The sequence below is a fragment of the Somniosus microcephalus genome, chromosome 3, assembly GCF_052327205.1.
Source record: "Somniosus microcephalus isolate GS21.2 chromosome 3, FLI_Smic_1.0, whole genome shotgun sequence".
NCBI lineage: Eukaryota > Metazoa > Chordata > Chondrichthyes > Squaliformes > Somniosidae > Somniosus > Somniosus microcephalus.
Genome location: NC_140989.1, coordinates 91,687,999 through 91,700,961, shown reverse-complemented (window position 1 = coordinate 91,700,961; position 12,963 = coordinate 91,687,999). Strand labels below are relative to the sequence as shown.

General features: G+C 43.2%; 1 protein-coding gene across 6 annotated transcripts in view; it reads left to right on the top strand.

The window, feature by feature from the left end:
* asb3 (ankyrin repeat and SOCS box containing 3) overlaps positions 1-12,963 on the top strand; it is a 95,572-nt gene that overhangs the window by 46,936 nt on the left and 35,673 nt on the right. For all 6 annotated transcript variants that reach the window (XR_015077505.1, XM_085981324.1, XM_085981326.1 and 3 more), the window contains exons 6-7: positions 4,584-4,761; positions 5,587-5,784. Coding sequence is in view for 5 of the 6 variants with exons in the window: in XM_085981324.1 (XP_085837450.1) it covers positions 4,584-4,761; positions 5,587-5,784 (376 nt within the window). In the remaining variant the exon portion in view is untranslated. The remainder of the gene's footprint in view (positions 1-4,583; positions 4,762-5,586; positions 5,785-12,963) is intronic.

Genomic DNA, 12,963 nt, shown 5'->3' with positions numbered 1-12,963 from the left:
CATAGCAATTGAGATTTTCTGAAAGAGGAAACTAATATTCATGTATTATAATGAAGAGTATTTTGATGCAGTACTATCTTTCTCCCTAAAAGTAATGTTTCCCAGAGCATTCTACCCACTTAGAAGTATTAATGTTATTTCATCGCCTCATAATTATTGTGATTTGTGTATCGTGGTATTATGGCACAAAAATCAATACAGAACTACTGAATTTGAATCTGTTTCAGGTCTGCTAGCTCTGCCAAATCTACACTAGCTCTAAAGCAACATTGGCACCTCCAGTATAATGGCTGGAGCCAACATAAATGCATGTTGTGATCTCATGATGTGCATTGAAACTGCATTAGATCTATGTAATGATGCATCACCCATTGCTTGTGCCAATAGACAGTATGTTGGTGGATAGATATAATGGCCGCGATTTCGCCAGCCATGGCGAGTCCGGTGCGGCCGGAGCAGACAGCGGCCTCAAACTCCGCACCTGTCTTCTTCACACCTCCTCCAAGTGCTTTTGCCCTGATTGGGCTTGTTAAATCCGCCCTCCGAGGTTCCCAGCCAATTAAGAGGAAGCGCGTCTGATGACATGTCGTCTGATGATGTGTCATCAGCCGGTTTCCTTGAAGGGACCACGGCCACATTTATTTTGACAGTTGTGCTGTCAGTGTTCTGAAGCATTGAGGTGCTGCAAACACTGACGAGCACTGCACAAAGGTGGGAGTCACAGCATGCAGGGAGGTTCTCGTCCCTTCCAATAAGCAGAAGAGACCTCCCCAGGAGACCAACGCAGCCTGGTTGCACATTGCACAGGAGGGCACGAGCAGGGATGTCGTCAGGAGGGCCAGGCTGCAGTGGCACAAACCTTTCAATGATCTCAGTAGATCACAAAACGTTCCTGCCAACCTCAACACTCAACCTCATCCTGCTGTGCCACTCATCACATCCCCATCACTCTGCCTTCCCTACTGTACCCCTGCACATCCTTACTCTCACCAACTTACCTTGCGCCTCCGCCCATTCCTCTCTATCTACATTATCACTTCCCCATCTCACTAGCCACCCCTCACACTCGCCCTCATCCTACTGCAAGCATACCAACTAAGAACACAAGGGTAGGCACTTGGGTGGTTTAGCCAATGTTCATGGGAAGTTTCTGGTAATGTGCTATCAAACATCGAAATCTTTATTTTGAACACTTTGCCTTCTTGGACAGATTTGTGTGCACCTTTGAAAGTGTCTTAGTGAGTTCCAGTGAATGGTGAGACATAACGCCCCCGCCCCCCTACAATGGTGATGAGTGTGAAAGGAATGGCTTGGGAATTGTAGGGATGCTTTACAGTGCTGGTGTGGGGTGGTGCCAACCTGGTGCATCATGTGGCAGCCAGAGGGTACAGTGTTAAATGAAGCAAATCTGGACATGGTGAGGCCATCGCTGGCGTCCCGGGCATCAATGTGCATGGGTGATGATGCCCTGTGTCCAGTGCAGCATTAGTTGGTTGCAGAGAAGGTTGGTGCTGCTGGTGTACCTGGTGATGCTGTTGTTGGGGCTGATTGAGTTGGGATTCTGAGGACCATGGTGAGATTTTTTCAAGGGCACCGATGCTGATGGAATAGATGGCAGGTGAGGTTGAGATGATAAAAGTAATCTGTCAATGTTGAGAGAGGTTCCAAGGAGGTGACAGTGGATAGAGAGAGAACTCCAAACACCTCAAAAGTGCATAAAGCTAAAAAGTGGGTTCCAAATCATTAATGCTCCAGCTTCTGACATTGGAAAGTGACCAGCTGTGAAATGGTAGCTTTTAGACCACCTTTGCAGTTTTCACCTATTCAAAGAAACGGAGAGTTGTTCAGAACCTGACATACTTACCTGCCGTGATCCCCGAGCGACGTAAACCTCGTGGAAAACTTGGGAAAATGGTTTGTACCTGGTAAAATGCTGATTAAATTGCTTTAAAGACCCTCAACTATCTGAATTGCCTGACCCGCCGCTTGGTGCCGGGTCTGCAAATTGCAGGCAGAACCGACACTAGGGAAACTCCCAAGGAGGCGGGTTTAGAGCGGGATACAGCCCCGCTGTCAATCTTTTTGATTTTGACAGCGGACCTGCCTCTGAACCCACCTTCTGAGCACCGGCAAAATTCAGCCCAATATGTGTGTGGCACATTATTCATGTAGTACACACTGGGCGCTTTGGTTCATCCAAATCTTAGAGCCCAAATGTTCATGGACAAGCACATGTATAATACATAATGGCCCAGTAATTCCGGGCACAACGTGTGAGTAAGGACGGGGTACTCACGCGTGTGCCCGGAGGAATTGCCGGTTTTCAGCATGCACAGCGCATGCGCTGAAAACCGGCATTTCCTGTCCTCTGACCCAAGGGGTTAAGAGGCTGAACGCGTGCGCGGTATCGGGCAGCGCGTGCGACTTGGATTTCCTCTATTTTTTAGAGAGTTGCGCGTGTGTAAAGGCCTCCGGTATTTACGCACACGTAAGTACTTAGTTTTACAGGTAAGTGGTCTATTATACAATTGAGACATTTTTTTTCCACAGGTTTGTTATTTTTAAAGAATTTACAGTAAGGTAAGTTTAGTTTTAGCCCTGATTTTTTTATATAAATTTTTTTTTTCAAATTTTAAAATTATTGTTTAAAATAGTTTTTCAGAGTTCTTTATGGTTCATTTAGGTAGTGCAATGTTTTTTTAAATTTTCTTTCAGGTTTAAGTAGTGTTTTGGGGCCAGGAGTTTTCATGAGTTTGACAGCTCTTACTGTCAAGCTAATGAATGAACTTTTGCAACCTCCCATTGGTTGCCCTGTGCTCACGTGATCCCAGCCGGCTCATCGCACTAAGTACGCCGCTGGGTCACACACGCACAGCGTGGCAGAACCTCAAGCGGGCCAGTGAGAGGAAATGCAATGCGGGCCAGAATTAAAATGTCAGCGCGCCGGGTAAGTGAATATCGGGGGCTTGCACGCGCGGCAAGCTCCCGATCCTAATTTCAGGGCCATAAATTCAGCATGTACATACCTTTAAATGGATATTGTTACTTTGAGTTATGAAGGAAATCAAAATACTTGAGGTTCTGTAACCAATATAACCAGGGTGAATAAAGCAATATTCTTGAATGCTATATTGGTCCAGTTAGCCCACACAGAGTACAAGTTCTAGAATTATATTACTTCAGTATAAAATGTTAATGTAGATAAATATCTTAGCAGAATGTTGTATAATGGCAATAAATTCAACTTGTACAGAGAGTTCTTGGCAATAAATTGCTCCTATGTTTTGATTAAATGCCTTGGCATTTAATCAGTACATGAGCTGTTTATGTCCTCGTGCAGGCGTTTTCACTTAAATGCAACCTGTTTCTAGTGATTTATCCTGATTAATTGTCCACCTTTGTAACATCTAATAAAAGGAAGTAAGCTGGACTGTTTGGATGAATTTAGATCACAAGTTGCTGAATTTAGTGTTTTTCGTGCATTATCTGGTGTATTTCAACTGTGACTGCAGAGCACATTGTTAAAAGGCAGCAACAATTATAGCTACAAACTGAAAATTGGTAATCTATAGGGATGTCTCTTAAATTCAGCACAGATTGCTATATCACATACACCTGTATCAGTGCTGTAATCTACAGCTGATACCTGGCTGATCATTTGAATTGTACCTTTCCCCATTAACAGTATCAAAGCTTGGTAAGTAGATTGGCACAGATTTTTACTTGTAAAAAATGTATTTGTGCAAGGGACAGATGTTCCTGAAACATAGAACCAGATAGTTAGCTGTTTTCACTGTAGTGCATGCAATATAAAAGTGAGTTTTAAAAAGGTAGATTTGTGAACTGCATCTGCTGTCTCACTACATATTCTGCCTATATGATTAATGTCCCCACTCCAGGGACTTGAGCACATAAAGCTAGGTTGACACTCCAGTGCAGTACTGAGGGAGTGCTGCGCTGTTGGAGGTGCCGTCTTTCGGATGAGACGTTAAACTGCGGCCCCGTCTGCTCTCTCAGGTGGACGTAAAAGATCCCATGGCAGTATTTTGAAGAAGAGCAGGGGAGTTATCCCTGGTGTCCTGGCCAATATTTATCCCTCAACCAATATAACAAAAACAGATTATCTGGTCATAATCACATTGCTGTTTGTGGGACCTTGCTGTGTGCAAATTGGCTGCCGCGTTTCCCACATTACAACAGTGACTTCGCTTCAAAAGTACTTCATTGGCTGTAAAGCGCTTTGAGACGTCCGGTGGTCATGAAAGGCGCTATATAAATGCAAGTCTTTCAAGTCTTTTCTTAAAATATTGAAGAGGTATGCATATGAATTGAACTGTATTAGATTGAACACTTTTTGGTATGTTCCTTCTGTCATACAGATTCATTCAGATTATTTTGTGTCTAATAATTACAAAATGATAATGGCAAAAAAAATTAGCGTAGAATTTTAGTAAGTAAATAATTAGTTTGTACTTTTAATATTTCAAATGCATTACACAGTGCTCTTGGGATATGACCCTTTTTTAGCACATGAGCCATGAACTGAATTTGCAGCAAGATAACCTTTTAAATCTATTTTACAGGTAGTAATGTTAATTGCCAGGCCTTTGATAAGGCCACACCATTGTTCATAGCAGCTCAAGAAGGCCATACAGAATGTGTTGAACTGCTGTTGTCAAATGGAGCTGATTCAAACCTTTACTGCAGTGAAGATGATTGGCAGTTGCCCATTCATGCTGCTGCCCAGATGGGAAAAGTCAAGTAAGTGCTCACAGACTAACTGAGTTATTGAAAAGGCAGGTATTTTGAGCAATTTGTGATTGTAAAATTTATTTTGAAATTTATATTAAGCATTGCTGTACATAGGCTACATGTAAGATTGCAGAACAGAATTGAAGATCACAAAGTAGAATTTGTATTACTACAGTAGTACTTATTCTCCTTTTTATATTTAAAAAAAAAAAAATCTTAAAATGAGCCAGAATGCATCATTTTTTATTTTAAAATTCAGAATTTTCCAGGGGAGCATGCCTCCACCTAGACATGCATCTCTAATTTTGTGCCTTCAGCATTTGAATTTCACCCTCAGGCTTTCATGCTTTTTTTCCCCCTTCCAGTGTAAGTGAAGGAATGTTGTGTGTTCCTGCTGCTTAAATTACGAAGCCCTTGTAACTACTTGCTTTCACATGTCAGGATTGTTCTTGAATTGTCAATTTTTTGGGGATGTGTCTTTTTGTTTTCTAGGTTGACATCTATGCTTTTATGCTTAGCATTTCACAGATTCAATGCTGCAATGGATACACTCGGCAAGGATAAGGTCCAGCGTCCTAAATGGTTTCAACCAGAACATGGTCTTAAAGTCAGCCTCCGCAAAGTTCCCACCCAATTTACTCCTTGAAACTTTCTTATGACTTGTGTTGTTTCAAAATGTATTCAAATAAATTTGTGTGTATTGCATTGGTTGCATTATCATTCAAAATCTTGCATTATTTATAATTCAAGCAAAAAGCCAAGAGCTGTTTCTTTCTTGTTTTTGTTGTGTGTGAATGCAACATTCATTTAATAGTATGTATTGATTTCTGGTAGGGTGCTGGAATTCTTAATACCGATCACTGATCGAATATGTGATACAGGGAGGAATAAGGTGAGCCCAGTCTATTCAGCAGTGTATGGAGGACAGCAAGTATGCTTAAAAATGTTACTACAAGCAGGCTACAGTCCGAATGCCCAGGAGTGCCCATTGTATGAGTGTCTATCGCCATTGTGCATGGCTTTTTCTCGGAGGTAAGCTATTCAACTTTTAGAGCTTTTTGATTGCAATTTCTGCATAATTATAAAAGATCTAAATTATTCAAATTATCTGCAGCTATATCCACAGACATTGTAATACTGTATTAAAAAAAAAAAAAAAAAATATATATATATATATATATATAAAAGGATACTTCTGTCTGTCATTCTGTCTGTCTGTCTTGAATTAACTCGAAAGTTATAGAGCGTACCTACACGTGCGTTACTTCGAAAGAAAGCTGACGATTCCAGAACCGTCCTAAGCATATTTATGTTTCGGCCGGACAAAAATTGTTCGCGCGTTATGTAAAAAACCTTCAAAATTAAACTCATTATCTGCTAAGTAGCATTGATTGACTGACGTCAAGGTCGACCAATCCTGTGCCGGCACGATTGACCAATCCTACAGTTCAGTCGCCTTGGTTGGCCAATCGCTGTGTCTGTGGGCGGGACTAATCGTTTTCATCTCAGGGATCTGGCAGCCATTGCCTCAAGCTAAAAACCCCATTTATTTCCAGCTCAAAATCTGCTAATCCAGCTTCGAAAAAGTTAGTATCTCTTTTAAAAATAACATAAGATTTACCAAAAACGTTTTATAAGTACTTTCACTTTCATCTTTCAAGGTATTAAAAGGTAGAAATGTTGCCCAGCAGCAGATTGAGAGAGGGACACAGAGACAGAGCCCAAAAGCCTGGGACTCGATTTAAAATGTTGCCCGGCAGCAGATTCACAGAGGGACACAGAGAGGCCCCAAAGCCTGGGACTCGATTTAAACCGCCCGGCCCAAAACAGCCCTGGCAAAGCCGGGCTCCCCCAGCTATATATATATATAATTGGGCCGGATTGTGTAGGCAGCAGTGAACAAACAGCGCCAGCCATTCATTACATGTGCCCACAGACTTGCTGTAATTAGAAAGCCATTTTTGCACAGTGCCTTCTACAGGGGATGTGGGACCTGTGTGAACAGGACAACTGTGCATCTCCTTAACCAATCAGATCAAAGAATTGTTACTGAGCCGCACAGAGTCTGAACCAAAAAGTATAAGTTAGGATATTTAATTCAATGCCAAATCATGTACAGAAGCGAAATAGAAGGAAAAAAATTGGGATTATTAAGAGAGATAAAAGACCGAAAGAAAAAGTTTAAAAAAAAAAAAAAATGTATTTACATTTTTGAATTTTTTTCAAATCTCCAGCAGTAATTAAAATTTAAAGGAGTGAGACTCCACACTTGTAAAGGTTAATTTTCAGTGTCCAAGGGGTATTTAGGTAGTAATTCTCTCGACCCCCTCCACGGTCTCTAATTTGTCAGAATGCTTGCCCGACATCCAGTTCTGGATGAGCAGAAATTTTCTCCAATTAAATATTGGGAAGACCGAAGCCATTGTTTTCAGTCCCCGCCACAAACTTCATTCCCTTGCCAGTGACTCCATCCCTCTCCCTAACATCTATCTGAGGCGGAACCACACTGTTCGTAACCTTGGTGTCATACTTGACCCTGAAATGAGCTTCCGACCACATATCCACAGCATAACAAAGACCGCCTATTTCCACCTCCATAACATCGCCGTCTCCACCCTTGCCTCAGCTCATCCGCTGCTGAAACCCTCATCCATGCCTTTGTTAGCTCTAGACTTGACTATTCCAACGTACTCCTGGCTGGCCTCTCACATTCTACCCTACGTAAACATGAGGTGATCCAAAACTCGGCTGCCTGTGTCCTAACTCGCACCAAGTCCCGTTCACCCATCACCCCATGCTCGCTGGCCTACATTGGCTCCCGATTAAGCAACGCCTCGATTTCAAAATTCTCATCCTTGTTTTCAAATCCCTCCATGGCCTCGACCCTCCCTATCTCTGTAATCTCCTTAAGCCCTACAACCCCCCGAGATATCTGCGCTCTTCTAATTCTGCCCTCTTGAGAATCCCTGATTATAATCGCTCAACCATTGGTGGCTGTGCCTTCTGTTGCCTAGGCCCTAAGCTCTGGAATTCCCTGCCTAAACCTCTCCGCCTCTCTTTCTTCCTTTAAGACTCTCCTTAAAACCTACCTCTTTGACCTAGCTTTTGGTCACCTGCCCAAATTTCTCCTTATGTGACTCGGTGTCAAATTTTTTGTCTTATAACACTCCTGTGAAGCGCCTTGGAACATTTTACAACGTTAAAGGTGCTGTATAAATACAAGTTGTTGTTGTTGTAAATGAGACTTATCACTGCATTAAATATTTGCTTACACTAGAATGGACAAGCCCTAACTTTTTCTGGCGAGTTTAGTGGATATATATCATGTAAGTGCAGCAACTTCATGCTGTTCCATGTGTTTTAATGCTGAGTCTCTCGGCGAGATATAAGTCATAGAGTCATAGAGTTTTACAGCACAGAAAGAGGCCCTTCGGCCCATCGTGTCTGCGCCGCCCATCCATCCCTGTCCAGTCTAATCCCATTTTCCAGCATTTGGTCCATAGCCTTGTATGCAATGGCATTTCAAGTGCTCATCCAAATGCTTCTTGAATGTTGTGAGGGTTCCTGCCTCTACCACCCTTTCAGGCATTGAGTTCCACATTCCAACCACCCTCTGGGTGAAGAAGTTCCTCCTCAAATCCCCTCTAAATCTCCTGCCCCTTACCCTGAATCTATGCCCCCTTGTTATTGACCCCCCTACTAAGGGGAAAAGTTCCTCTTTATCTACCCTATCTATGCCCCTCATCATTTTGTACACCTCAATCAGGTCCCCCCTCAGCCTTCTTTGCTCCAAGGAAAACAACCCCAGCCTGTCCAGCCTCTCTTCATAGCTGAGGCGCTCCATCCCAGGTAACATCCTGGTGAATCTTCTCTGCACCCTCTCCAAAGCAATCACATCCTTCCTATAGTGAGGCGACCAGAACTGCACACAGTACTCCAGCTGTGGCCTCACCAGCGTTTTGTACAGCTCCATCATAACCTCCCTGCTCTTATATTCTATGCCTCGGCTAATGAAGGCAAGTATCCCATATGCCTTTTTAACCACCTTATCTACCTGTTCCGCTGCCTTCAGGGATCTATGTACATGTACACCAAGGTCCCTCTGACCCTCTGTACTTCCTAGGGTCCTACCACTCATTGTGTATTCCCTTGCCTTATTTGTCCGTCCAAAATGCATCACCTCGCACTTTTCAGGGTTAAATTCCATTTGCCACTTTTCCGCCCATCTGACCAACCCGTTTATATCGTCCTGTAGCCTGAGGCTTTCCTCCTCGCAATTTACCACCCCACCAATTTTCGTGTCATCTGCGAACTTACTGCTCATACCTTTTACATTCTCATCCAAATCATTTATGTAGATCACAAACAACAAGGGACCCAGCACCGATCCCTGAGGTACCCCACTGGACACAGGCTTCCAGTCACAAAAGCAACCTTCGACCATCACCCTCTGCCTCCTGCCACTCAGCCAGTTTAGGATCCAACGCGCCAAGGCACCCTGGATCCCATGGGCTCTTGCCTTCTTGACCAGTCTCCTATGCGGGACTTTGTCAAAAGCTTTACTGAAGTCCATGTAAACCACATCCACAGCATTTCCCTCATCCACCCACCTAGTCACCCCCTCGAAAAATAAGTATAGCGAAGCTCCTGGAGGAGCAGGGCAACTCGGACAGTAACTTCCTGATTTCCCCGTTTAATTGCGCATGTTAGCGTAGTTATAGAAAAGGACAAAGATAGATCAGGAGTAAAAGTTCTCGATTGGGGAAATGCCAATTTTACTGAGCTGAGATGTGATTTAGCAAAAGTGGACTAGAAACAGCTACTTGAAGATAAACTGTGTTAGAGCAGCAGAAGGCATTCCAGGAGGAGATAGTGGGGGTTCAGAGTAAATATGTTCCCACAAAGAAAAAAGGTGGGACTCCCAAATCTAGAGCCCACTGGATGTCAAGGGGCATACAGGGTAGGATAAGGGAAAAAAGGGAAGCTTATGCCAAATACTGAGAGCTAAATACTACAGGAAAGCCTAGAGGAGAATAGAAAGTGCAGGGCTGAAATTACAAAGGAAATTAGGAAAGTAAAGAGAGAGTATGAAAAATTATTGGCAAATAAAATCAAGGAAAACCCAAAGTTGTTTTATAAATACATGAAGAGCAAGAGGATAACTAAAGAAAGAGTAGGGCCTCTTAGAGACCAAAAAGGAAGCTTGTGTGTGGAGGCAAAAGACGTGGGTATGGTTCTTAATGAATACTTTGTGTCTGTCTTCACAAAAGAGAGGGATGATGCAGACCTTGTAGTTGAGGAGGAGTGTGAAATATTAGATGAGATAAACATAGTGAGAGAGGAAGTATTAAGGCGTTTAGCATCTTTGAATGTAGATAAATCACCAGGCCCGAATGAAATGTATTCCAGGCTGTTAAGAGAAGTAAGGGAGGAAATAGCAGAGGCTCTGACCATTTTTTTTATCCTCTCTGGCTACAGGTGTGGTATTGGAGGACTGCTAACTTTGTTCAAAAAGGGAGAAAGGGATAGACCGAGTAATTATAGGCCAGTCAGCTTAACCTCGGTGGTGGTCAAATTGTTGGAAAACATTCTGAGGGACAGTATTTATCATCATTTAGAAAGGCACTGATTAATCGAGGACAGTCAGCATGGATTTGTTAAGGGAAGGTTGTGTCTGACTAACTTGATTGAATTTTTTGAGGAGGTAACCAGGAGGGTTGATGAGGGTAGTACGTTTGATGTAGTCTACATGGATTTTAGCAAGGCTTTTGACAAGGTCTCACATGACAGACTGGTCAGAAAAGTAAAAGCCCATGGGATCCAAGGGAAAGTGGCAAGTTGGATCCAAAATGAGCTGCATGGCAGGAAGAAAAGGGTAATGGTCGAAGGGTGTTTTTGTGACTGGAAAGCCCTTTCCAGTGGGATTCCACAGGGCTCAGTGCTAGGTCCTTGTTTTTTGTGGTATACATCAATGAGTTAGACTTCAATGTAGGGGGCATGATTAAGAAGTTTGCAGATGATACAAAAATTAGCCGTGTGGTTGATTGTGAGGAAGATAGCTGTAGATTGCAGGAAGATATCAATGGACTGGTCAGGTGGGCAGAAAAGTGGAAAATGGAATTCAATCCGTAGAAGTGTGCGGTAAGCCATTTGGGGAGGGCTAACAAGTCAAGGGAATACACAATAAATGGTAGGGTACTGAAAAGTGTAGAGGAACAGAGGGACCTTGGAGTGCATGTCCACAGGTCCCCGAAGATAGCAGGACAGGTAGATAAGGTGGTTAAGAAGGCATACGGAATACTTTCCTTTATTAGCTGAGGCATAGAATATAAGAGCAGGGAGATTATGCTTGAACTGTACAAAACACTAGTTGGGCCTCAGCTAGAGTACTGTGTACAGTTCTGGTCACCACATTACAGGAAAGATGTGATTGCACTAGAGAGGATACAGAGGAGATTTACGAGGATGTTGCCAGGACTGGAGAATTTTAGCTATGAGGAAAGATTGGATAGGCTGGGGTTGTTTTCTTTGGAACAGTGGAGGCTGAGGGGAGACTTGATTGAGGTGTATAAAATTGTGAGGGGCCTAGATAGAGTGGATAGGAAGGACCTATTTCCTATTTCCCCTAACAGAGAGGTCAATAACCATGGGGCATAGATTTAAAGTAATAGGTAGAAGGATTAGAGGGGAGTTGATTACTTTTTTCACCCAGAAGGGGGTGATGGGGGTCTGGAACTCACTGCCTGAAAGGGTGGTAGAGGTGGAAACGTTCTTCACATTTAAAAAGTACTTGGATATGCACTTGAAGTGCCGTAACCTACAAGGCTACAGACCAAGAGCTGGAAAGTGGGATTCGGCTGGATAGCTCTTTTTTGGCCGGCACGGACAAAATAAGTCAAATGGCCTTTTTCTGTGCCGTAAATTTCTATGATTTCTATGTGTGGTCACCGGAAGTTGCTGTCGAATTTACACTTTAATAACGGCGAGCACTGATAGCCTCACCACTGTTTTTACCAATAATGTACCATATGATAGACTTGTTAGCAAAATTGAAGACCATGGGGGGCTGCATGGACACAAAATTGGCTGAGGAACAGAAAGCAGAGAGTAATGGTGAACAATTGTTTTTCAGACTGGAGGGAAGTGTGCAGTGGTGTCCCCCGGGGGTCGGTGTTGGGACCACTGCTCTTTTTGATGTATATTAATGACCTGGACTTGGGTATACAGGGCAAAATTACAAAGTTTGCAGATGATACAAAGCTAGGAAATTTAGTAACCAATGAGGAGGATAGTAACAGACTTCAGGAGGACATGGACGGACAGGTGAAATGGACAGTCACATGACAGATGAAATTTAATGCAGGGAAGTGTGACGTGATTTGGTAGGAAGAATGAGGAGAGGCAATATGAACTAAATGGTACTAAAAGGATGTCTCGGGGCGGCTGCAGGGCATTCTGGAGGGGGGAGGGTGAACAGCCAGTTGCCGTGGTGCATATAGGTACCAACGATATAGGTAAAAAACGGGATGAGGTTCTAAAAGCTGAATATAGGGAGTTAGGAGGTAAATTAAAAAATAGGACCTCAAAGGTAGTAATCTCAGGATTGCTACCAGTGCCACGTGCTAGTCAGAGTAGAAATAGAAGGATATTTCAGATGAATACATGGCTAGAGGAATGTGCAAGGGGGAGGGATTCAAATTCCTGGAACATTGGAACTGGTTCTGGGGGAGGTGGGACCAGTACAAACTGGACGGTTTGCACCTGGGCGGGACCGGGACCGGGACCGATGTCCTAGGAGGAGTGTTTGCTAGTGTTGTTGGGGAGGGTTTAAACTAAAATGACAGGGGGTTGGGAACCTGTGCAGGGAGACAGAGGAAAGGGAAGCAAGGATAGAAACAAAAGACAGGAAGGAGAAAAGCAAAAGTGGAAGGCAGAGAAATCGAGGGTGTAAATCAAACCGGGCTACAGTAAATAATAATTCTGAAAGGACTAAGAGTGTTAAAAAATCAAGCCTGAAGGCTTTGTGTCTTAATGCGAGGAGCATTCGTAATAAGGTGGATGAATTAGCTGCGCAAATAGATGTAAACGGATATGATATAATTGAGATTACAGAGACATGGCTCCAGGGTGACTAAGGCTGGAAATTCAACATCCAGGGGTATTCAATATTCAGGAGGGACAGGAAAAAAGGAAAAGGAGTTGGGGTAGCAT